Source organism: Polyodon spathula, chromosome 8 (assembly GCF_017654505.1).
Source record: "Polyodon spathula isolate WHYD16114869_AA chromosome 8, ASM1765450v1, whole genome shotgun sequence".
NCBI classification, from domain to species: Eukaryota; Metazoa; Chordata; class Actinopteri; order Acipenseriformes; family Polyodontidae; genus Polyodon; species Polyodon spathula.
In genome coordinates, this window is record NC_054541.1 from 10,080,653 (window position 1) to 10,107,433 (window position 26,781).

General features: G+C 37.0%; 1 protein-coding gene across 3 annotated transcripts; it reads left to right on the forward strand.

The window, feature by feature from the left end:
• Positions 1-259: 259 nt before the first annotated feature.
• Positions 260-24,834, forward strand: LOC121319351 (protein kinase C-binding protein 1-like). 3 transcript variants are annotated; one of them, XM_041256702.1, is made up of 24 exons: positions 260-388; positions 4,357-4,584; positions 9,112-9,182; positions 9,662-9,816; positions 10,686-10,904; positions 11,312-11,425; positions 12,375-12,437; positions 12,602-12,694; positions 12,944-13,031; positions 13,129-13,184; positions 13,302-13,379; positions 15,021-15,136; positions 15,261-15,751; positions 16,295-16,423; positions 16,627-16,779; positions 16,964-17,467; positions 17,911-18,384; positions 18,940-19,130; positions 19,251-19,331; positions 19,693-19,771; positions 20,062-20,301; positions 21,861-22,018; positions 22,867-22,950; positions 23,392-24,834. In XM_041256702.1, exons 2-24 carry the CDS (start codon positions 4,571-4,573, stop codon positions 23,491-23,493), a joined length of 3,753 nt encoding a protein of 1,250 aa, XP_041112636.1. In that variant the 5' UTR covers positions 260-388; positions 4,357-4,570; the 3' UTR covers positions 23,494-24,834. The 3 variants fall into 3 exon arrangements, with proteins under 3 accessions (XP_041112636.1, XP_041112639.1, XP_041112638.1); XM_041256705.1 differs by lacking the exon at positions 12,375-12,437; XM_041256704.1 differs by lacking the exons at positions 260-388; positions 4,357-4,584 and adding an exon at positions 6,657-6,977.
• Positions 24,835-26,781: the final 1,947 nt, after the last annotated feature.

Consider the following 26,781-nt stretch of genomic DNA (forward strand, 5'->3'; position numbering starts at 1 on the left):
GTGACTGAATTACTTCTAAACCAATCATCGATAGAAATAAATTTGACGAGCTGAGGTTTCAACCTATCAGCAATCAATGCGGACAAGAAACAGAAGAAACACACGCACGAAAACTCTCCCCACCCCCTCAACACTTTCATAGGACCCTGAACCTATCACGTCGTACGAATCTGAAATCTTTTCAAGGGATATTTGATAGACACCTATGTTCGCCAATAGGAATGCGTGTAGTCGAGTCTGTTTGTCCGTGCTACGCTCAGAAAGGTTTGTATGTCAGTCTCGCTCAGGTGGTTCGTGAGCAGCGTTCGAAACGGTTGGATTCCGAATGATTGAGAGGCATTTGAAAAAGTGTTGTGTTTTGGAGTAGTGCTGAATTCCTTATACGCAGGTTAGTAGACTATATAAAGCAATTTAACACGACAATAAGCAGCTAAATCCGTCAGCAGATGCACGGCTATGGTTATGGCGGAACATGGGTGTCAGGCACAGTGCAACTCAATTTAAATTTTGTGAATAATATTTTTACATCCCCCAGTAATGCGAACCCCACCTCCCAGTCCCAGCTGTGATTCCCAGTGCTTTTAGTGGTTGGCAAATTCGCAACTGTGATTTTCTGTTTGCCTCAGTTCTGTCTGGACCTGGAATGTTTTATGAATGGAAAACAGAGTGACAGTTTATAGTCGTACTCTCAACAACGCGTGCTGAGGGATGTTGTGCAGTCTGATCGATTAGGTCGAGTAACTGAATAATCTGGTTGGGTTGGTAGTGTGCATGATCAGGTTAGAAGTGAAACAATAATGCTGGTGGCTCTTTTGTAATTGAAGCTCATGCACGTAAGTTCCAAGCGACTTGTTAGTGTACATGTACATGGTACATTATATATATATATATATATATATATATATATATATATATATATATATATATATATATATACACGCACACACACATTACTGATTGTGTGTGTACGGTTCAGCAAAGGTAAACTAATAATTATGTACTATTCGAGTACCCCCCTCAAATATATATATATTTTTTCCAGAGCACAGCTATATTTTCAAGCACAGCTTTAATGCGTCTTGGCATGCTCTCCACCAGTCTTTCACATTGATGTTGGGTGACTTTATGCCACTCCTGGCACAAAAATTCAAGCAGCTCGGCTTTGTTTGATGGCTTGTGACCATCCATCTTCCTCTTGATCACATTCCAGAGTTTTTCAATGGGGTTCGGGTCTGGAGATTGGGCTGGCCATGACAGGGTCTTGATCTGGTGGTCCTCCATCCACACCTTGATTGACCTGGCTGTGTGGCATGGAGCATTGTCCTGCTGGAAAAACCAATCCTCAGAGTTGGGGAACATTGTCAGAGCAGAAGGAAGCAAGTTTTCTTCCAGGACAACCTTGTACTTGCCTTGATTCATGCGCCCTTCACAAAGACAAATCTGCCCGATTCCAGCCTTGCTGAAGCTCCCCGAGATGAGTCCAATTTTCAGCTTTGCCCAACACCTGGTCGTCTAATGGTTAGACGGAGACCTGGAGAGGCCTACAAGCCACAGTGTCTCTCACCCACTGTGAAATGTGGAGGATCGGTGATGATCTGGGGGTGCTTCAACAAGGCTGGAATCGGGCAGCTTTGGCATGAATCAAGCCAAGTACAAGGTTGTCCTGGAAGAAAACTTGCTTCCTTCTGCTCTGACAATGTTTCCCAACTCTGAGGAATGTTTTTTCCAGCAGGACAATGCTCCATGCCACACAGCCAGGTCAATCAAGGTGTGGATGGAGGACCACCAGATCAAGACCCTGTCATGGCCAGCCCAATCTCCAGACCCGAACCCCATTGAAAATCTCTGGAATGTGATCAAGAGGAAGATGGATGGTCATAAGCCATCAAACAAAGCCGAGCTGCTTGAATTTTTGTGCAGGAGTGGCATAAAGTTACCCAACATCAATGTGAAAGACTGGTGGAGAGCATGCCAAGACGCATGAAAGCTGTGCTTGAAAATCAGGGTTATTCCACCAAATATTGATTTTTGAACTCTTCCTAAGTTAAAACATTAGTATTGTGTTGTTTAAAAATGAATCTGAACTTATTTTTTTTGCATTATTCAAGGTCTGACAACACTGCATCTTTTTTGTTATTTTGACCAGTTGTCATTTTCTGCAAATAAATGCTCTAAATGACAATATTTTTATTTGGAATTTGGGAGAAATGTTGTCAGTAGTTTATAGAATAAAACAAAAATGTTCATTTTACCCAAACACATACCTATAAATAGTAAAACCAGAGAAACTGATAATTTTGCAGTGGTCTCTTAATTTTTTCCAGAGCTGTGTGTGTCTCTCTCTCTCTCTCTCTCTCTCTCTCTCTCTCTCTCTCTCTCTCTCTCTCTCTCTCTCTCTATCCTCTCTCTCTATATCTATATATATAATATTATATATATATATCATATATATATATATATAAATATATATATATAATATGAATATAGATAATTAAGTGAATGAATGACCTACTAAGGGCCAGTGTCACTTTTTCCAGCAAGCCTAGATTTAAGTTTTTGATTTTTGTCTATAAAATAAACTAGGGAAAGAAATCTTCACAATAAGCTTAAGACACCAATTTGGAGTCTAGAACAAGACTACAAAACCTTATTGATTTGATTTCCCTGTAAGAAATCCTTCCAGTTACTGTGTAACACTTTGTTTAGTAAAGATATGAGTAATATTATAATGACACATCATCCAGCATATGGTTTCCTAATAAGCCATTAAAAAAAAAAAAAAAAAAAAAAAAAAAAAACAGCAAAGCCATTCTTGAGTTTAAATAAATAATAAAAAAATATTTCTTTCTATATGCAAATAACCATAACTAGCATTTTCAAACCCGATTGTGATGGCTCCAACTGCTCAACTACTGTATCTTGTGTTTAAAGCTCTAGTGCCCCGTAGTGTAATTCTTTGGTGTTGACATTTCACGGGAAGCTGATATTTTTTAGAGTGGCCATTTAAATATTTAAAAATAATTTGTAAACATAGACAAGGCATTTTCCTAAAACATTCTCCAGGATTATATTACAGCTGTACCGTTGAACCACTTTCCATAGCCCAAAGTCTTTCAAGGCTGTTGTTTTTGCAGATCATTTTTTTGGCCACTAGGGGTCTCGTTTACCTTTTGTATATACAGTACGGTTATGCTTTAACCTGTTTCATGCTGTGGATTTACATACTGACTAATATCCAGGTAAAGTTCTCAAATGTCAGGTTCTTAAGATGGTAGCCATAAATTGTTCTACCAGTCTGGTGTGAGTACAGTGAAAAAGTAGGCCCCTACAGTACCATGGAATACAGCAGTGTTACACAAAAACTCCTTGTGGACTGATTTACTTTATTAAGTTTAATTAAATTCTGAGTGTTGTTGTTATTGCAGTATATATTCTTTATCGAATGCCTCTATGAAGAGATTGCTCTTAACATCATTTAAAAGTGTAAAGGGATGGGGGAGGTGGAGCAGTCCTCTACAGTAGTGCATGGAAATATATGTTTTTTTTGTTTTGTTTTGGAGATGCCATTAATCCTAAAAGAAATACCTCCATGATGGCTGCCAGGCAGCCTTATTGTATTGGAGGTCATGAACAAGGTCATCCAACAAATTCCTACAAAGGGTGTATTTTATACTGCACTCACACTGGTTACAATGAACACATAATCACAGCGATACCCAAGCAAATCTTTTTCCAAAGGGGTGCTTCATTAATGTACTGCATCTGGTCCCAGTTGTGCCAATATACTGTATACTGAAATAAATAAGACTATTGGTGTTATACAGACTGCCAGCACAATAGCTTAGCCTTTGAATTAAGAGTCAATTTGGACCTCTGAAATAAGGCATTTAAAACCAAATGTTCTGCCTCATAGTACTTCAATGTTGCTATGCTAGTTTGAAAAAAATAAGCTTTCTGGGGGGATATCCAGCCTTGTTAAAATGTAAAAATCTAGAATCTAAATGTGTCTATGTTATAAAAAGTGCCCTTTCTTTTGTGCGGTAGGCCTATTGAACATTAGCGTCTGAATGTTTTGTTATGTACCATATTATGTCATTTTGGAAAATTCTCAAATGTTTTAGTTATGTAAAGCAGGGAGGATGTAGCAAGATCCCTTTCTTCCTTTGCCTGTATCTACCAAAGTGACAACATTCTTTGTTTTTCTAAAAAATACTTTATGTAAGTGACAGGATTGGTATGATGTAGCACAAGGATATTGTTTTACATTGCTTAATCAGTTTTTTATTTATTTTTAATGCCTTTAAATGTGTGTTTTTGTGATTTGGGCCTAGCTCTCTCTTCCCTCTCCGTCCCCAGAATTGCTCTTGCCTGCCTGAGCTGAACAAAGATAATTACTCAGGAAATGTTTCAGCCAATCCCCTGCAGCTTTACATCCTGGTAGTCAAAGGAGGCCATTCAGGGTGCAGCTTCTATCAGAGAGTCGATCAAGCTGAAGTACCAAGCCCTTTCTGTCTAAGAACTGAGACTGTCCTCCATGTTTTATAAGTATTGACATAACACTGTGTTAGCCATGCATCCACAGAGGTAAGCCTGCTTTATTTCCTTTCCTTTATGTAGTGTTTTATATTATACATGTATACAATATGATTCTTTAAGATAAACATGCAAATCACACATCACAGCTCTAAAGTCAGGCAGAAGCAAAAGTAGTGTTTCTCTTGTTGCCTGTGGTCACATGGTTACTTAGCCAGTTGCCATAATATATTGCACTGATGACCAGGGCAATGCTTTTTGCACAAATCTATGTAACATTTTTCTGTTTACTGTGTCTTTTCTGGTAATAGGAGTTCTCTTTGTGAGCAGATTGCCTGCAGTCATTGTTTGCCTGTGTCACATGTCTGCTTCAGAGAAAATGGAAGCTTGAAAACAGATGCAGCTGTAACACAGCACTGCAGGGGATCCCTTGAGAAGCTAGTGGCTAACTGAACTGTAGACTGGGCTACATTTACTTTAAGAAATTGCAGAACCTGCCCTGCATTTTCTATTGAATTCGATATGAAAAAAAGAGAATTGTAAATGTTGCATTTTGCAATGAGGAGACTCATCGCATAGATTTGCTGTCAGCAACATGGTTTTCCTTTTAAAAGAGTACTTTGCATTGCAAATTCCCAAATTAAGATTTTATCTTAAATTAAAATTCAGTTTGAGTAACAGCAAGCACAAGAGGTATAATTAACAGTGTTTCATTAGCAGATCAGCATCCCAAAAACAGCTTTAAAGCAAACTTGCGTTTCATTTTCAAATTGTTTCAATTAAAGTAATGTAGGGAGTCTCCTGTGTTGTTGCAGGATACTTTACCATTGAAACCAGCTGATAATTTTAAACCCAAGCTGTCATTTTGAGCATCAAGTACACTTAATTTGCTGACAGTATAGCACTTTAAAGGGTTGTGAATGTATCTGCAGTTTCGTACTGCTGGACACCAAACATCTGACAACAGAAAACACTTTTAAAATAAGTGTCAGTTATTTCTTTCTGAATTAGTGATAATTTATTACATTTCTGCATACATTGCTTACCTGTCTCTTGACAGTAATTCTAGCTCTGTACATTGTAGTTTCTTCTGATATTACAGAGGGTTAAATATAAAGGTATTTCAATACAATGTGTGAATTGATGATCAAAGTGCAATATCCTTTATCCAGCTCTGTTTGCAGAGCGAGTCAGAATTAGTTACATTAATTGAACAGACCGTTTTCTTCCTTTAACAAAATGTACAAAATAAAATAGCTTTGCTGTTAGATGTGCGGTTTGATTTCCAGGTAATTGATTTGGCAGGGAAACCCGGTAAAACATTTAACCCCCTAAACAGTTTTGCATTGGTGATCAAATTAAAAGTCAGAGATGTGCAGTTCTGAAATGCCCCATTTCTCATTTAAAAGAAAGAAGCAATCATTGAACACTATTGACAGCGGGTGTCTTACCATTTCTAGCACTGAATCCCAGTTAACACCCGGATTCAGAAAATCACTTAAATTGAATGTGCTTTTTATTATGAAAAAATTTGTTGTGAAGATACTTTTACTCTAGTATAGTACAAATAAAAACAAAATTTCCAAAACGGATCGTGTTTTGCTTTTATGTAGGCTAAATTTAATTTTACATAAAATAATAACATCAAATAACCAAATAAAAATTTGAGTCCAGTCAGTTGTAATACAAATGCATATTTCTGTGGTATTTCTTAACACAGTAGGAAGTTTAGATGTGATTTATTGTTATACATTCCACTTTCAGTTTAGCTCAGCACAGAAGTTAATTTGAGCTTGCTAAACAAATGACACAGTGCAGATTTTACATTAACAGGTAAAAACCTTTGACTGTATTTCAGCCTGTTTAGCATGTACAGTACATAACCCTTAAACAATTTAAGTATAGTAATTTGTAACCAAGTACAATCATTTAAAACTGGCAACACATAGTAAAAGTGAAAGGCAATATCACTGACTAGTGTTTTAAAATGGATACCAAAAGCTTTGAGAGTGAAGCAAGTAGGGATTTTAAAATGAGAACAAAGAAATATTCTGGAATAAATATACAGTAGCATGCTTTTCCAAATGTTTAGCTATCTGTTTTTACAGTTACATTTCCTTTCTTTTTTAGAAAACGTGCTTTTAGATTACATGATTCTGTTTTTATTAAAAAAGAAAAAAAAAATCTCTGCATTGCAGCAAAATGTCTGTGAGACAGGGTAGCAGCGAGCTGTGTTCCACAGTGTAGCAGCCCAATCACACTCCTCCATGTAACACTCAAACCAATCACAGGCACAGTCTAGGTTAAAGATTGACAATTGCAGTATAGCAGCAGGGAGAGCAAGGCCCTTCTGGAAAATTCTGCAACCATCTTTGTTTCATCACAACCAGCCAAATTAAGGCCAAGCTGAAGAATTTTCTTGTATATTCTGTGCATAAGACAAGGTATGCTACTATGTGTCACTTTTCTGCATTGAATAATAACAAAGAGAATGTGTTATTTTTATAATTTCTAGTACGAATGAAATGTGTTACTTAGGGTATGTGGCAGACACAGGCAGACACTGATTTCTTAAACACTGAACCTCACTTTGTATTACCTTTCCTCTGCTATCTGAGGCTATACTGCCTTGTAAAAACACAAGGCAGTAAAACCTGTAAAATGTAAAAATACAGGGAAGAGTTTTTAATGTCATCTCCCACAGAATCAGGAAATATAGCCCTTTTGGTTCAGTTTGAGAGGTTACCTGGTGACTCAGGCTAAAGCTATTGCATCAGCAACAAAAATAAATGACCTGATAAGCCAGTAATATTGGTTATAGCCCGGTTTGAGGTTGTCATGGTCAACTAAAATAGAATTGCTGTGATAGTTTGCCCGCCGTTGGTCCAAACTGGGAAAAAATATATATTTAAAAAGTAAACTTCTCTTTTATTATTGTAACATTTAATTTGTCAGATATTTTAGGGACATGACCATGCTAATATGTGGTAATTCCAAATTGCACAGTTCCTGGAAAGCAAGCTGTGAGGAGTCTAGGGGACAAAAAAACTGCACCATTCATGGCAGTGGCTTTCTGACTTGCCATCTCCTGCAATATTTATGCTACAGAGTCTTGATATGAGGTTTGGCCCAGACTTTCTCAGAAAGTTTTGTTGCTGTAAAAATGGAGATGCTTTGCAATCCTATGTAACTCATCATAATGGTGTTGGCTAATTTAAAATACAACTATGACTACTACTGCTAATAATACTACTGCTAATACTAAAGATAAACAATGTTGTCCTTGATTATTTTGGAGGTTGACTGGGTGAGCTGTTACCTGAAGCTTGATTGTCTTGTATTTGTCTTTGCTGACTGTTCTGTTCTCTATCCTACATCCACTTAAGCTGTAATAATTGAGAACATATTCTCATTTTACAAATATGACAAAGGCAGTGGAAGGTTGAAATAAGGAAAACAAGACATCTGTATTTATTAATGTTTGTGATATTTGTTGCTGTATACAGTAACTGACCATCATCTTACCATTGCTTCAAGGCCATTGCTTTTGTGCAAGGGTATACTACTGTATGTGCTTTCTGCCTAATTAAAGGCTTAAGTTGCAGTTTTACATTTTACAGAGGTGTTAATTTAAACAGTAATATACAGTAGCAATCACATTTTTATTTTATGCATTTGTCTGATGTGCTAGAGATGATAAGTAACTGTAGCACAGGTTTGACTTGCCCAAGGTTAATAAATATTTCAAGGCTGAGCTGGTATTTTTGCGTTAAGTAATAGAACAATGATTAACTTGTAACCATTTTAAGTGTGCCTGTTCAACAATTACTGGTCAAAACTGATTTACAGGATGACTATAGACATACAAATAACAAAACAATCGCCATCATGTTTAGAAAGATAGTGCAGGGATATGGACAGCACGTCAACGCTAACATGTATTTTGTTGTAAAGCCTACAGACTATTTGGAAACACTTTGGTACTAATTATGGTGACTATTTCTTGCTCACTTTAAATGTCTTGTCCACCTCTTCATTGCCAATGCCCATCTAAAAAAAAAAGTTCTTAAGGTTCGTAGGTATAAGGTTAATTATAAAAAGGACCATATTGGCACATTTTTGAAGATTTCAACAGAGTTTGGGCAACGTTTCTTCAGCCGAATCCAGAACATTCCAAAGCAGGAAATAATCTCTTCTGCGCATTGATTTTTATACGCTAAACAGGATAAATGGATTACTAAAATCATTTCTCCCCATTATTTTTTATTTTATTTTATACTGCATAGCTGATTAGGTGACTGGGTACAAGAGCAAAGTGGTGTTACATTTTTGGATTTAGTTGAATATAAAAGCTTAATTAAAATAAATACTTTGCATAACAGTAAAATTATAGGCAAGATTTTTACTTTCACTTCTGATCAAGCCTAAATAGATAGCTACTACAGTAGAGCTTTCTGGCTAAAATCGGAAATGGTTCTGTTACTGTTTTAAAAACTCAAACCACCATTACCTGTCTGTTGGGGAGGGGCATACTGTAATAGTTGTGTGCTGTTTTTCTTATTGATTCATTGGTTGCAGTTTGGCTGAAGAAGAAATTAAAACAGAACCGGAGGTGGTTGAGGGAATGGACATCTCAACACGATCTAAAGGTGAGAAAAAACCAAAACCAAATGGTGAACATTCACCTTGCTGCTTAGAGATACTCTGCACTTTAAAATAGTGTAATGCATCTTGTTTAGTTAAGTGCACCACTGTTTCAGAAAAGCGGAACAGTCTTGTGTGGTGTAGCTGTTCCCTATTTCACGACTGCTTTTGCTGTCACTGTGTTTGAAAGTAGTGGTCTGGATATCAAGTACCTAGCCACTCAGTAACCCAGTGAACCCTTCAGTAAGTTGGCGGAGTGCACAGTTGACAGAGTGTGAAATGGAGTTCCATAACGGACTGCTGCTGCAGATCACATTTCACTTCCTCTTTATGCCCTTCAGTAAACACTAGTGCAATCTGACAACCAATTAGCACTGTGCATTGTACACCACCCTTCTTTGTGTGTGCAGGTTTTATTTCTTTTTTGTGGTGTGGTGTTGTTTTTTTTAATGCTGGGACTCTCTTTAACTGGTTCAGTTTGTAGTTTCAGATCCTGGGCCAGCAGAGCGTGTAGCACAGAAAAGAAAGATTCCTAGTCCTCCACATTCTTCCAATGGCCACTCCCCAACAGAGCCATCTGCCAGCCCCATAAAAAAGAAAAAGAAACCTGGTTTAGTGAACAGTCACAACAAGGAGCAGGTACAAGAGTTACTGTTAGTGGAAATAAATCATGAACTTCGTTTAACTGAAACATATATCTTTGGCAACTATGTTACAAAATGTTGGTCTATGAAACTTATACTTGACCTGCATTCATCAAGCAAACATATTGTCCCAATTAGGAATTACCAGTGTTGCATACTGTAGCTGTTTTGGTCTTGTATAAGTCTGTAATGTATGGTACTTCTTTCTGTTTTGGGTATTGTTGCTTAATGGTTTACTGTGATTTTGTGAGCGTTATAAGTTTGCCGTACATATAAACCCTGATATAAATAATATTACATTCAGTCTGAATGTTTTGTAAACCATTCAACCTGTTTTACATTTACCAGTCTTGTAAAAACATAATTAAATAAATCTGTTTAACTTGGTGTACAGAATGAAGGGACACGCCATTTGAAATTCAGTCCTAACTTGTCATTGACTTCCTGCCATAGAATAATAATAATTATTATGGAAAGGATACACTGGGTTCAAGCATCGGTTAGTTGAGCAATAAAACTGTTTTGAATTACAATTGCGAATCTGGGCATTTAATGCTACAAAGTGTCAGATTTCATGTGAGACTTAATTGTTACAAGCGGCACTCCAAACGTTATTGCACAGTAATCAGCTTTGATCAGATTGTTTCTAATGTAAATATTATTGTCTTCCTAAATTTAAGCTGGATCAAATAGTAATGTCATGCATACAAGAGCATGAAGTGCCCTGTCGAACCAAAAGTTGATTGTTGTCAAACGTCTTTTGGTCTGCCCCTTGTATACCTTCAGTGTGGTCATGTGACTGTTATGTGTTAACCTGTACAATTTTTTGTATTTTGAAACCAATTTCTCTTGCCTGCATTTCAGTCAGAACTAAGGCATGGTCCCTTTTACTATATGAAGCAGCCACTCACCACAGACCCTGTTGATGTTGTGCCGCAGGACGGGCGGAATGACTTCTATTGCTGGGTGTGTCACCGTGAGGGCCAGGTCCTCTGCTGTGAGCTTTGCCCACGGGTCTACCATGCAAAGTGTCTGAAACTGACAGCTGAGCCTGAGGGGGACTGGTTCTGTCCTGAATGCGAGGTACCAGCAATTCTTACAATTCAGTCTTTAGACTGCTGAAATAAACTACTGTAGCATGCTGTCTGTCTGCACTTGAGTGCTGTGTAAGATGTGTCTAAGAAAAAGAAACAGTGGTAACGAGAGTGCACCAAGCATAGAGGCATCATGTTTGGTGGTGGGGGATTAGATAAGTAGAATACTTTCCCTGGGGAAGGAAGACAGAAACCAGGAAGCAGCTGTTGATGAAAGATTTAAAATTCTAACCCACAATTTTAGTAGACAATAGGCTGCCTTATTTAAAAAGGAGTTTGGCGCAGTGACAGTTACGAGCCATTTGTGGGATAGAGTAGGGGAAGAGACCCAGGTTCAAAGCTTGTGATTGTCAGAACACATTTTGAAAGTGCCTCTTTTTCTTGTTTGCTTTTCAGAAAATAACAGTAGCGGAATGTATAGAAACTCAAAGCAAAGCAATGACAATGCTAACGATAGATCAGCTGTCGTACCTTCTTAAGTTTGCACTACAGAAGATGAAACAACCTGGGGTAAGTGACTATGTCTATCCTAAAACTGGAACCACAATCTGTAGCCTTTAGCATAGGCCTGTTTGTACCATATTGTACTCATGCAATACACTTATTTATACTCTGGTAAAACTTTACATACTATTTTATACACTTTATTGTATATTTGCATATGTCTGAGTATCTCAATAGCAGCAGTGCAAACTAACAATGTCACTATTCAACTTTTCAGCACTACATAACTTTTTATAGAAGGATAACAAGTAGCTTGGATCTGTTATCCTGAGACATAAATAAAATAATGGTATATTTGATTAGTATACAGGTCAGTTGGTTTTAGGAGTTGTCTTTGCTACTACGGTCTGACTGCTGTTTTGAGTGGACAGGTAGTGCAGTACTTTGTGTGATGTTTAGAAATATATTTTTTTATCATTTAAAGAAATGCATTCTGCAAATGTCTGTTTTTCTTTATCAGTTCAAGTGTCCTGTAAATTACAAGAAAATGTACACATTATTTGATAATATACCTTTTCTACCATGTCTGGGCCTGTGGATTTGTTCTCCTACCTTTTTATATTACCAGGATAATGCCACCAAAACTTTAGCATCTCTGTATAACAAACATAAAATTATCGGTAATACCTGGAATACAGTATAAAGCAACACTTCCATTTAAAAAATAGCAAGTGAAGGTTCTTAAAGCTCACCTTATTGTGTTTTGTAAATAGCTGAATATGAAATGCACTCAAGTTCAAAGGCAAGCTCGGTTTTTAAATCATACTTTGCAATTGCTCCCTCTAGTGAAGCTTTGCTGAATTGCTTCTTACTCTAAACTCGGCTCAGCTGGACCATGGAGCAGGCCTAATTAATACTTATGTGGCCAGTGCTGTTTGGTAATAAAACACATTGTCCAGACAGCTGAATCCAAGCTGTTTTCTGGTCAGGAAAAGCTCTCCTTGCTCTTTTTCAGGATCAGCCTTGCTCGCCTCTCTCTCCCCATGCAGCAGCCCATCGGAGAGAACCTATTAATTGGGTAAAAAAAAGCAATATTTACCATATATCCCTAATAATGATAGCTGCAGTTTTGAAAATACTTGGCAGTATGACTGTCTAAAGGACTGCCTATCGTGGTAAACTCTAATGTCTATCTGGACATGGCTTTTTATTGACTCGTATTTTGCATTTGTCTTTCAACAGACGGAGCCATTTCAGAAGCCAGTTTCACTAGAACAACACCCTGATTATGCTGAATATATCTTTCATGCGATGGACCTTTGCACGTTAGAAAAGGTAGGTTATGTTGTGGAATTCTTTCTTATCATAATATCCAAAAACGGTGTGGTTCATTGTTTCACCATAATAAAATGACATACAGTATATTACAAAAATACAGTTTTATTTTCCTTGCGGTTGGTAATATGCAGTAAGAATGCTGTAAGTAAATGATCTGTACCAACAACTTCTAGAAGCAGCCTTATCAAGCATCAATGTCTTATCAATAGAGCTTTGCTTTACAAACCGTTCCTGTTTAAATTTCAGAACATCAAAAAGAAAATGTATGGTTGTACTGAAGCTTTCCTGGCTGATGTTAAGTGGATTTTGCACAACTGCATAATTTATAACGGAGGTTAGTGTGTGCTTTTTAGTTCAGTCCAAATATTGTCCATGCAGAAATTTTTTTTACAAATAAATCTGAAAGAAAATATATATTTTGATTTTTCTAGGTAATCACAAATTGACAGCGACGGCTAAAGTCATAATAAAAATTTGTGAACATGAAGTAAGTATATGCTGTCCCTGAAATATTATTTAAACATTTAATAAATCTCTACTGTTACTGTGCATATAAATGTTTAAGTAAACATGATATATATAATTTTTTTTTTTTTCTGTACAGATGAATGAAATTGAAGTGTGTCCAGAATGCTATCTGTCAGCCTGCCAAAAGAGGGAAAACTGGTTTTGTGAGCCTTGTGTAAGTATTGCCATCTAGTGTTGACTGTTGGTATTTTGCTTTCACAGGAAACAGAATATACACTGAATAAAAATATAAACGCAACATGTAAAGTGTTGGTCCCATGTTTCATGAGCTGAAATAAGAGCCCAGAAATTTTCCATACGCACAAAAAGCTTATTTCTCTCAAATTTTGTGCACAAAATTGTTTATATCCTTGTTAGTGAGCATTTCTCTTTTGCCAAGATAATCCATCCACCTGACAGGTGTGGCATATCAAGAAGCTGATTAAACAGCATGATCATTACACAGGTGCACCTTGTGCTGGGGACAATAAAAGGTCACTCTAAAACATGCAGTTTTGTCACACAACACAATGCCTGCCACAGATGTCTCAAGTTTTGAGGGAGAGTGCAATTGGCATGCTGACTGCAGGAATGTCCACCAGAGCTGTTGCCAGAGAATTGAATGTTAATTTCTCTACCATAAGCTGCCTCCAACGTTGTTTTAGAGAATTTGGCAGTACGTCCAACCGGCCTTACAACCGCAGACCAGGTGTATCCACGCCAGCCCAGGACCTCTTCATCCGGCTTCTTCACCTGCGGGATCGTCTCAGACCAGCCACCTGGACAGCTGATGAAACTGTGGGTTTGCACAAACTGTCAGAAACCGTCTCAGGGAAGATCATCTGTGTGCTCGTCGTCCTCACCAGGGTCTTGACCTGACTGCAGTTTGGCATCGTAACCAACTTCAGTGGGCAAATGCTTACCTTCGATGGCCACTGGCACGCTGGAGAAATGTGCTCTTCGTGGATGAATCCCGGTTTCAACTGTACCGGGCAGATGGCAGACAGCGTGTATGGTGTCGTGTGGGCGAGCGGTTTGCCGATTTGTCAGTGTTGTGAACATAGTGCCCCATGGTGGCGGTGGGGTTATGGTATGGGCAGGCGTAAGCTACGTACAACGAACACAATTGCATTTTATCGATGGCAATTTGAATGCACAGAGATACCGTAACGAGATCCTGAGGCACATTGTCGTGCCATTCATCCGCCGCTATCACCTCATGTTTCAGAATGATAATACATGGACCCATGTCGCAAGGATCTGTATACAATTCCTGGAAGCTGAAAATGTCCCAGTTCTTCCATGGCCTGCGTACTCACCAGACATGTCACCTATTGAGCATGTTTGGGATGCTCTGGATTGACGTGTACGACAGCGTGTTCCAGTTCCCACCAATATCCAACAATTTCGCACAGCCATTGACGAGTGGGACAGCATTCCACAGGCCACCATCAACAGCCTGAACAACTCTATGCGAAGGAGATGTGTCGCGCTGCATGAGTCAAATGGTGGTTACACCAGATACTGACCTGGTTTTCTGAACCACTCCCCTACCTTTTTTTTTTTTTTTTTTTTTTTTTTTTTTTTTTTTTTATAAGATATCTGTGACCAACAGATGCATATCTGTATTCCCAGTCATGTGAAATCCATAGATTAGGGTCTAATGAATTTATTTCAATTGACTGATTTCTATATGAACTGTAACTCAGTAAAATCTTTGAAATTGTTGCATGTTGTGTTTATATTTTTGTTCAGTGTAGATCTGTATACATAAAATGAAATTGAAACAATGTATTGTGTTTTTGTTTTTTATTAGACTAACCCTCATCCTCTAGTATGGGCAAAACTGAAAGGCTTTCCATTCTGGCCTGCCAAAGCACTGAGGGATAAAGACGGGCAGGTTGATGCCCGATTTTTTGGGCAGCATGATAGGTAAGATTTCTTCCATTGCGCTTTCTTCAGAACATGCTTCATTTATGTAACTTGATTTAAATAATCCAAAACACCAGATAAGAAGTGTGATTAAATATATGTGATTATTCTTTTTTCATCCTAGGGCATGGGTCCCTATAAATAACTGCTACCTCATGTCAAAAGAAATTCCTTTTTCTGTGAAAAAGACAAAAAGCATCTTTAACAGTGCCATGCAAGAGATGGAGATCTACGTGGATAACATTGGGAAGAAGTTTGCCGTTTTTAATTACGCTCCCTTCAGGACACCGTACACCCCAAACAACCAGTTTCAAATGCTGCTGGATCCCACTAATCCGACGGGGGGGACTGTAAGGCCAGACAAACAAGAGAAAATCAAGTTCAATTTTGACATGACGGCATCCCCAAAGATCATTCTGAGTAAACCCATGCTGACCTGCAGCACTGGACGGAGAATCTCCTTAACCGACATGCCAAGGTCTCCGATGAGTACAAATTCCTCTGTGCATACAGGCTCCGACATCGAGCAGGACGCTTCAGAGAAGAGCGTCAAGGCTCCATTTAGTCACTACAGTGCTGGTGAGGAGTCCGTGGACTTCACAGATCGGAGCACAGGTACACCCAACGACAGGGACTGGAAAACTGATTCTCCCCTTGAGAGTTCTACTGAGAAACAACAGCTGCAGCAGTGCTTTATCTGAAGCTTCTTGTCAGAGCAGTCAGATTTCTAAATGGGGTTTAACAATGTTGATGCTGCATCAGACGAATGGGGAATTTGGTTGTGTGCCTCCTGATGTAATAAAAAGGGGTGTTTTTTTATTGTAAAATTCTGGTAGTTGTCTGCCGGCTAAACTTGTATTCTGTTTAGATTAAACTGGAAGCTGTTCATCTGTTTTAGTACAAATTGTCTGCATGCACAGGGTAGAATCTGACGGTTCTTCTAGCTAGGATAGCAACGACTGTCTATTCAGTTCAACGATAACGTCTTCTCATGTGGAGTGATATTTCAAGTACCCATTAACAGTAGATTTGTAAATTGCAGGGAACTATGTTGGCAGTACTGTACTATATATTAAATGATGCACTATTAAAAACGTTGTACTTTGTTAGTAGTGTATTAGTTATTCTAATTATAAATGTGTTTATTGCCTACCTTAGCATCTCCAGCATCTGCGAAAATGGGGCATGCTGGGAGTCCAAAACCTTTCGCTTCTCAATCATCCACACCCATTGCTCCCAAACAAGAACGCACCTCAACAACTGGCAGCATTCTTAACCTTAACCTGGGTTGGTTTGAATAATTAAATATATGTTTTTCTCTTGAAGGACCATGCCTAACTTTGCATAGCAATGTACTGGTAGTAATGTAATATAGTTTAAATGGAAAATCAAATTTTCTTATGTTTTTTACATATAACAGTTTATGTAAGTGGTGTTTGCTTTTTAGAATTTAGAATCTAAGAATCTTTCTATTTCTGTGTTTGTCCCAGATCGCAGCAAAGCTGAAATGGACCTGAAGGAACTGAGCGAGTCGGTACAGCAGCAGTCCACAGCGCTTGTGCTGACATCACCAAAGAGACAAATACGCAGCCGTTTCCAGCTCAATCTTGATAAAACCATTGAAAGTTGTAAAGCCCAACTTGGTAAGCAGTAGGATTAGCTACAACCTTTCCTGCATTACCATAACAAAATAAGTGCAGTAGTCATTGTAGTACAAGTGGATTTTTGATATCTGCTAAAATGTTACTGTAATTCAGTAATCAAGGCTTGTGCTATGACACTAAATAAAATAATTAATTGACTTTTTTTTTTTTTTTTTTTTTACAGGAATAAATGAGATTTCTGAAAATGCGTACACAGGGGTTGAACATAGTGATTCTGAAGATTCTGAGAAGTCTGACTCCAGTGACAGCGAGTATATGAGTGAAGATGAACAGAAATTAAAAAATGGACAAGACGAGGATAAAAGCGAAAGGGACCTAAAAAAGAAAGCCAAACTGTCTTCCCAAAGTGATGTAAAAACAGAGGCTAATGAGGAAAGCAAAGGAACCGAACAGAAAACTGAACTCTTAACAAAAGAAAGGTCAAGCTCAGACTTGGAAAAGGAGCATTCAGAAATACTTAAGGGTTCACAGCACTCTTCAAAGGAAAAGTTAAAAGCCAAAGAAGAGGTGGGGCCCCCTCCTGTGGGCCAGGACATGGATTCAGACTCCGATGGGGAGCTGGTGATAGACCTGGGGGAGGATCATGCTGCCCGTGACAGGAAGAAAAGCAAGAAGGAGCAGACTTCCACAAATGCAACGAAAGAGACTCCTGCTGCTAAGCAAGAGGGTACTGCAAGATTTTTATTTAATTGTATGTGTTTGGGCTTCTTTCTGTATTGAGGGAGTGGAAATCCCTACTCTCAGTACTGTGTTTTTTTTTTTTATAACTACCTTGTTGAATGTGTTCGTGAAGTGACTGGTTGCTCAGATTTTCAGATTTCTTATACCTGATAATCAATTAAGTGCCTACAAGCTACAGTTATTATGGATTGGATAACTTCTGCGTGAGCAGGTTTGACAGGAGCCTGATATATAGAAATTTCAAGAGTAGGATCCCCAATTAGACTCTGCTGATAATGGACCACTTTTGGCAATGTTTGATAGGAGTGTTGGGTAAAGTTATATTTAAACTACTTGCATCTCCCTCTTCACTGTATGTTCAGAATTTGTTACTGAATCGATGTAAATGAACAATTCTAGTTCATCCATATATCAATTATTTTCTTTTAGGTAAGGTTTCTCCTCCTCCCAGCACAGCTCTGAAGCCTGCTGGAGAAACTTCTTCTTCACTTCCTAGCCTCAAGGACTCTGCTCAGACTTCCACCATTGCAATCCCGATTAATGTGGTGTCTATCCCAGCTACTTCGCTAACATCTAGCACTGCTGCTGCAGCAGTTAAAAAACAGAGGCCGCTTCTGCCCAGGGAAACTGCTCCAGCTGTCCAGCGGGCTGTTGTATGGAATTCCACAAATAAGTTCCAAACCTCCTCACAGAAATGGCATATGCAGAAGGTACAGAGACAGCAACAGAACCAGAGCCAAAACCAGCAGCAGCAGAACCCATCCCCTCAGAATACACAGCAACAGAGTTCACAGAAGCAAATACAGCCAGCGCAACCACCGCTGCCAGCACAGCCACTGCAGCCACAGCAGTCTTCACAGCCCTCCACAAGCTCTCGATACCAGACTAGACAGGCAGTTAAAGGTACTACTCAAACCCATTTCAAACGAGTGGATCATAGAAGCAGCGTCATTTTTTATTATATAACCATAACATAGAAAAGTAAATTGAATATACAGTGCTCCCTCTTTATAATGCTCTAGTTGGGAGCCATAGTTAAGAGACTGTGCTGGTTGTGTTCCACCTTATAATCGGACTACTAATGTTAGTGTAATGGCATTATGGGGCAAATGACTGTACCGCCTTATAACCTGTTCCACAGTATAAAGGGCCGCCTTATAAAGGGGGAGCACTGTATTGGAACACAACAAAGACTGCAGGAGAAAGGGGAGATCATTTTTATGATGTCTTTTGTGTTTCTATCAACCAGAAATTACAGATTTAGTGCATTTTAAGAACATCTATAGAAGGTTCTATAAACCCAAAATGCAAGTTTTGGAGTAAGTGATATGTTCAAAGTCACAAGGAAGTAGTAAATAAACAGGCATTGGGAAATATGTTTGTTTGGAATGCTTTTTTGGGGTTTCGATAAAGGAGTCCTGCAGTTATTACAATATCTGTTTTCCTGTATTGTTTCAGCTGTACAACAGAAAGAGGTCACTCAGAGCACATCAACATCTTCGATTACTCTGGTTACAAGCACTCCAGCTGTTTCGATGATAACCACACCAGTAACAGTCAGCACACCTTCTACATCAGTTAACACTGACTTCCAGATTGCAACAACTTCAGCTGATGTTGCAGCAGATATTGCTAAGTACACCAGCAAAGTAAGCAATTCATGATTGTGCTTTTCAAATAAATATACAAGATTGCGTCTTTTCAAAATTGTTGGCAGTGTAACTTGCTTTACTTGATACGTTTGCTAGTATGTTTAATTTACCTTTCAGATAATGGATGCAATAAAAGGAACAATGACTGAAATATACAACGATCTCTCAAAAAGTACTTCGGGCAATACAATACAAGAGGTATGTTTGAAAACGTTTACAACAAGTTCACATTAGAGAGGCTCCATTTGCAACCTTGACCTCTCATTTCCACCCCCATAAAATAGATGAGCTGTTCCTTTTCTCTTTACAATGTGTAAGTGTTTTTATACAAAATTAATTAAAGATGTGTATTTGTCAACAGAAATTGTACTTAAAAAATGAAAATAAATGATGATAAATTGAACGACGTGTGTGTTGGCATGAAGTCATAGCAGATGTTTTTTTTTAATTGGTTTGCAGTAAACTGGTCTAATACATTTATAGTAGAATAATTATCGTCAGTGTATATAGCCTTCAGGTTTTGTGCTGTACTACTCAATTTTCCTTTTCTTTTTTACAGATTCGACGGTTGAGAATTGAAATTGATAAGCTGCAATGGCTGCATCAGCAGGAGTTGTCAGAAATGAAACACAACCTTGGTAATAAATTCAAGCTCCCTTAAAAATAATGAAAAATTCCTTACTGTTTAATTTGTACATTTGGTATTCTCTTATGTTCTGTTACTCTCGGTTGGTTACACAACTTGTATAATTTTGTGATTTCAAACGTTATCTTTGTAAACAAGATTACATAAATACCATTTTGATTAATTATATCAAGTATACACGTATCTACAGTAACACTTCAAAAAATGTGACTATGAACCCACAGGGCTACAGTATATGGTGTAATATTCACATTGCTTGTATATCATGTCTTGACATTTCAGAGCTGACGATGGCGGAGATGCGTCAGAGCTTAGAGCAGGAGCGAGATCGGCTGATGGCGGAGGTTAAGAAACAGACAGAGCTCGAGAAACAACAGGCTGTGGATGAGACCAAGAAAAAACAGTGGTGCGCCAACTGCAAGAAAGAAGCCATCTTCTACTGCTGCTGGAACACCAGTTACTGTGACTATCCATGCCAGCAGGCTCACTGGCCTGAGCACATGAAGTCCTGCACGCAGTCCGGTAAGGGAACACACACTTTTATTAGCAGTATCTATTGTAATTGACCACTTGAAGCAAAAGACTAATGTTTTCAGTCATGTTATAAACACTGTTGTTTGTTCTGAATTTTTTAATGAACAATTTCATTAATTTGTTGTGTGATTTTTTTTTTTTTAAATGTGAAATGTATTTTCAAAAACATTGTTGTTCAAGAGCTGAAAGAAAATGTTTGAAAATTTTAGCATTGTATTTAAATGACTGTTGCTAATGGAACTTGATATGACAGGCTATTGTGATGGGAAAACATCCAGATGTAAAAATAAATTTCATGTAATTTACTAAATAGATATGGCCCATGGCCTCATCTGTAGAAGTACAGATTTGGTGTAAATTAAACAGATTAATCAAAACAACATAATAGATTTCTATCTTGTGCAAGTGGTTGTATTATGGTTTAAACCGTTCATATATTTTCAATAAAAAGTGCACTTGGCCTAATATTTGTAGTATTTTAATATACAATATTAAAGTACTGTGTGTACAATGTACAAGATGCTATACAGGACTACTCTAATTAGGGGGGGCTTATATATATATATATATATATATATATATATATATATATATATATATATATATATATATATATATATATATATATATACACAGCTCTGGAAAAAATTAAGAGACCACTGCAAAATTATCAGTTTCTCTGGTTTTACTATTTATAGGTATGTGTTTGGGTAAAATGAACATTTTTGTTTTATTCTATAAACTACTGACAACATTTCTCCCAAATTCCAAATAAAAATATTGTCATTTAGAGCATTTATTTGCAGAAAATGACAACTGGTCAAAATAACAAAAAAGATGCAGTGTTGTCAGACCTCGAATAATGCAAAGAAAATAAGTTATGCATTATTCGAGGTCTGACAACACTGCATCTTTTTTGTTATTTTGACCAGTTGTCATTTTCTGCAAATAAATGCTCTAAATGACAATATTTTTATTTGGAATTTGGGAGAAATGTTGTCAGTAGTTTATAGAATAAAACAAAAATGTTCATTTTACCCAAACACATACCTATAAATAGTAAAACCAGAGAAACTGATAATTTTGCAGTGGTCTCAATTTTTTCCAGAGCTGTATATATATATATATATATATATATATATATATATAATATTTCAAGATTCTTGTAAAACACTACTGCATCTTTTCAGTTACAGAAGTAATATAGTGTTTGGAATTGATTCTGTTCATTAGTTATATATTACAGCCATAATAATAATCTGTTGAGTCTGTTTTTAGAATTCCAGGTGCAACTGTTTTCCAGATCTTATTGGAAGCACAAGCTAGGTAGGGATTGGCCTGCGCCAGTTCATTGAGAGGATAGAGGTGTGTAGAAATATAGGGAACAAAGCTCTAGTAGGTTCTTGTTTTAAATACTAGCAATTTTCATATTCTGTAGTTAAGGAAAAGGGGCATTTAAGTGACATGGGGATTAGGGAAACTATATGAGTGTTTTATTCTGTTAACATGCCTTTTGAAATTAAATTTTGTTTCACTTGTCTTTACAGCCACTGCATCTCAGCAAGAGGCTGAGATAGAAACAAATACAGGTGCTTCAAGCAAAACCTCCCAACAGTCCGCCAGTGTTCAGCCACTGGCAACAGAAACTACAGCTGCCCCACATGAAAAGGACTCCAGTGTAGAAAAAAGCAAGGACAATGACACTGTTAGTGTATCTTAACTTTTTATTTGACTACACCACAACATTTAATCTTACATGCATTCCATGTCAAGCTCTTGTTCAGAAAAAGACTAGTAGGATTTTTTTATTCCAGTCCTTTCTACATTCAGCATCATCCCAGCCGGAAATATTGCAAACGAACTAGTAACACCAGTCTTTCCTAATTATTCTCTGAAACGCAAACCTTTGAAGCCCTCTGGATAATATGAGATGGAAACACAAATACTCATTTTAGTTCCCCTGCAAAGGAAATGTGTTAGTAAGAGATTCCATTCAGTAGTCTTCTGTAAATGAATTTCTTCTATTTTTTGTAGTTGAAATCTCAGCTGGGCTGTTTAGTTCCAGCTCTATACATGCAAATGGAAAGGGGTCACTGATAACGAGTAGTACTGGCTATTGTATCATCATGTTAAATATGAACTTCCTTATAAATGACCTATTTTTAAATAAAATACGTATCTTGTTATTCCTGTTGACATTTCTAATAACTTTGATATATTTTGTTTAAATGTGTATTACAGCAAAATACATTATGGTGGATCTCCTATTTTTTTATTTTTTACCTTTCCAATTCTTGTGCAATGAACAGAGTTTGTTTCTCCCACAAACAAACTTTATTTCCGGTATATAAATTTCAATTTATTTTTAGCTTATTTAAACAAAATCTGTGAAAAGTCCATGTTAATGAAAAGGCAAGTACTTTTATCTGAAATAAATCATTTACAAGGAAGTATAACTTTTCAATAAAGAGTTGCCAACATTAAAAGAAAATTATAGCACCTGATGTCGCCTTTGTAGAAATGAATTGAAAAATCCCTGTGCTGTCTCTGCAGATAGCAACAGGCGTGAAGAGCAGCCAGCCAATTAAATTGGTCCAGGTACCACAGACCTATATCCCAAATTCTCAACCCACAATAGTAAGTACAGAACTTATTCCCACTTCTAGTGCTGTATAGTTGTTTGTTGTTTTTTAAAAGCATGTTTCTCCTTAATAGTGTTTTTAATTTTCTCTCATTGATCTCCTTTTTTTTTCTTATTTGCATTCCTGGTGTATTTCTTTAGCTACAACCTATTCTTTAGCCACCTTTTAAAACCATGATATTTAATATTTGATAGTGCAGAAACAGAGACATTTACATGAGTTAAGATATAAGCAAGTTAATCTTGTAACTTTGCCATAAGCTTTACAGCACAGAAACATCAAGTCTTAGAAAACCCTGTACATTTTACCACTAGACTTGAGAGTAACACATGCGGTCACATACAAAAAAATATGATTGGGAATTGCTTCTCATTTATTTGTATTTATTTTTTCTTTTTAATATTTTCAATTAAAAAAGAAACCTTTTTATCCACAGACGATCCCAGTAGTTGTCGGCCCCAGTGCTGGGACAGTAGCCATGCGAACAGGAGTCCAGTATGTCCAGGCTACAATGCCAGTTCAAGTACGCAGAGTTTAAGGCTTTGCAAAGTACACGGGAGAAAAGACTGAAAACACTCTGTGTGAGAAATATAATATATATATATATATATATATATATATATATATATATATATATATATATATATATATATATATATATATGTAAAATTGTGTAAAAATGTGAAACTGCACTTCTGTGTACTAACCTTGATACGATGTGAAAACTATTTGTGTAAATGACAAAAAAAAAAAAAAAGAAAAAAACATTGGCTACACTACACAGTTGTATAGCATTAGCACCCCTTTTTTAATGAGCATGGCTCCTATTGATGTGTGCTTCTTTTGTAAATAATTTTCCATTTTTGGATGTCTTAAACTTAGATCCATATTCATTTTTTACTGTTATTTTATTTTTTTATTTTTTTGTCACTATTGGAATGCAAGACAGCATTGGTTAAAGATTTGGTTACATTTAACAGAAAATCTGAGCAAGAATATGAGGGGTTTTTAACAAATGTAAAATTATATATCTTTTATTTGATTTTTTTTGCATATTTCAATACCATGGAAGCCCCTGGATGCCTCAGTTGTGCAATGCACCTGACAATCGTGCGGTAAAATATACCCCAAGTCTCAAATTATAGAAAGATGTATCACTCTATTTGTGGAAGCTTAACATGATTGTTATATGTGGGAGATACACAAAACAGCTGTTATTATGGAACCCTAGACTTTGTGCAAACGGTGCATATCTTAATACTGTCTGCCTACAATTTATATCCCTGATTTTTCATGGACCTCATTTGACTGTATTTCTATTGTATGTAGTAATGTTTATACTGTTAAAGGGTGGTGGTATTCAGATCCAGCAGGGCTTAGATTATTAATAGAGACCCCAGTAACACAAACACAAGCGCATGAAATACAGCTGTGCTAAAACTATTCATTCTAAAATGGAGGCATTAGTTTAGCTTTCTTAGCAAGCAGTTCCATATGAACATATTGTATTAATGGGAAAAATAATTGGCCAAATTATACTAACCAAATGTAGAAAGCAGAATGAAAATGTTTGAAATACTGTTTTTTTTTTTTGCAGAACTGTCTGTAAAATGTAAGTTAATGATAAACTCAGTGTTTATGTACGAGTCCAGCTACTGTAAAATTTCAGTTGTACTTTTTTTTTTTTTTTACTTTCTTGTGACTTCCATTGTTTATAAAAGAAGCAATTTGTATATATAAGATTGTTAGTGTAAAGTGTTAATAGGTATCATTTTAACGAAGAAAAGTGTCCAGTTATTCTGCAGGCCTAACTTGTGAAATTTGCTTGCATATTTTTATTTGTACAAAGTTTATATTAAAATTGATTTGTTTTTATTGACATTGATCGTCATACTAAAGGTATAAAGAAATTAGACTTTACATATAAGACACAAAATGGATTGTGTGAAAGAATCTGACAACACACACACACACACACACACACACACACACACACACACTTATGTCCTGGAACTCATTACATTGTCTCCCCCCACATCCCCTCCACAAAACCTTGTTCAATTAATCATCCTTTATACGCCAAGAAGTGTAAAACCAACTCTAAAAACTAGGTATTGCCTGTGTAAATAATAGAAATTTATAAAAGGCTTGCAATTGTCACCCTAGTCATCTCGGAATCCATTAATCATCCAGGGTTCGAGTGATTGAAATTACATTTAGACTTGTAGTCTCCAGTCCTTAGTGCACTCCAATAACTGGTGGTGTACTGTGGAATAAACCCTATTCATTGTGCCTTCAAATGCCATCTGCCCAAGCAGGGGCAGCCAACTCTTTAACCACTTTCAGCACATCATCTCCTGTTCTGTGTTAAATTGTTTTAACCATGACCAAGAATAAATGTAAATATTGTTTTTCATAATTATGTAATTGTAATTTTTCTGGTATTTCTGCATTATTTTGAGTCTATAGAGTCAAAAACCAAGGAGCTCAGTACTCAACTGGACAAAATGACTTTCTTCAGGTGTGATTTTGACAGTGAAGGTACTATAAGAAACACGTTAAGGGCTTCAGGAGAGATTGTTTTCCATTCAAATATTATTTATTAGTCCAAAGTGACTTGCAGAACTATGCATCACAACTGCTGATGTAGAGTCACTTACACTAGGACCTTGTCTTTACGTCTCATCTGAAAGGCTGCGCACAAGGAGGTTAAGTGACTTGCTCACGGTCACGCACAGTGAGTCAGTGGCTGAGCTAGGATTGAACTGGGAACCTCATGGTAACTATCCCTTCTCTAACCACTGTACCACCAAGCCTCCATACGTTCAAGAAAAATCAAACAATTGCCAATAGCTGCGTCTTCTGAAGAATTTGTGATGGATTCAAATAATGATCAAAAACTAGAGTGATTTGTAGCAATCGTCAACAGACCCCCCCCCCCCCCCCCCCCCCCCCCCCCCGTCGGTGATTACATTATGTGTTTTGTTATTGGAGAAATGAATGATCTGAGGTAACGCAGTTGTCTCATAACTTATTTTTCATATAGCTTCATTTCAAACCCTTTTTTGTAGTTGGGTCCGCAGACAGAAACTTCCACGTTTCCTATCTGCTTTGGTTAACTATAAGTACAATACCTCCTTTTGATTACAAAAAACTATTTAAAAATGTTCCTATAATGCCCATGCATTTCTTCAATAATTTGTTCTAGCAGGCACTTGCTAATTGACACTAAGGCCCTCATCTGTCAGAGCTTTTTACTCAATGTAGTATTGACGTTGTTTTTTTATTTTGTGGAAGTAAAGCGCACCAGTAATGGTATAAAACATAATTAAACACTTAGGTTGCATATTTAAATGAACCATACAGGCTGTGGCTCACTAGCTTTGTAAAACTCAGTTACAGCCTGGACAGGAGATATTTGTATAGACCAAGGGCCTGTGTTCTTCTGTTTATCACCAGTAAATGCATAATATAATGTGTGTATATTTATATATTTTAAAAAAGGATAGTTTATGTATTTAAAAACACTCTGTTGAGTTAATCCCTATCCTACAAACATTTTTTTATATAATTATACAAGTTGATGATATTTCCATTTTATGATTTCATGTTGTCAAACCATTCTTTTTTAGGCTGAGGTTGGACTCATGGCCCATTTTGTGGATACAGTATTTGTCGTTTCACTATTAAATACCGTTTAAATATGCACTGAAAATTAATGGATACTGTCTACTAATGTACGTTTCTGGGGAAGGATATGAACTCCTGTCCTGTAGGTGTCGCTGTAAAACCGACCTTGTTGCAATTGCCTTTTATGGCCAACAGG

Bases quoted from the DNA above. Each gene is read 5' to 3' on its own strand.
- LOC121319351 (XM_041256702.1), top strand. The intron at 9,183-9,661 runs GTGAGAAAAAAC...TTCAGTTTGTAG, and splicing joins CATCTCAACACGATCTAAAG to TTTCAGATCCTGGGCCAGCA. The intron at 10,905-11,311 runs GTACCAGCAATT...TTTGCTTTTCAG, and splicing joins GGTTCTGTCCTGAATGCGAG to AAAATAACAGTAGCGGAATG.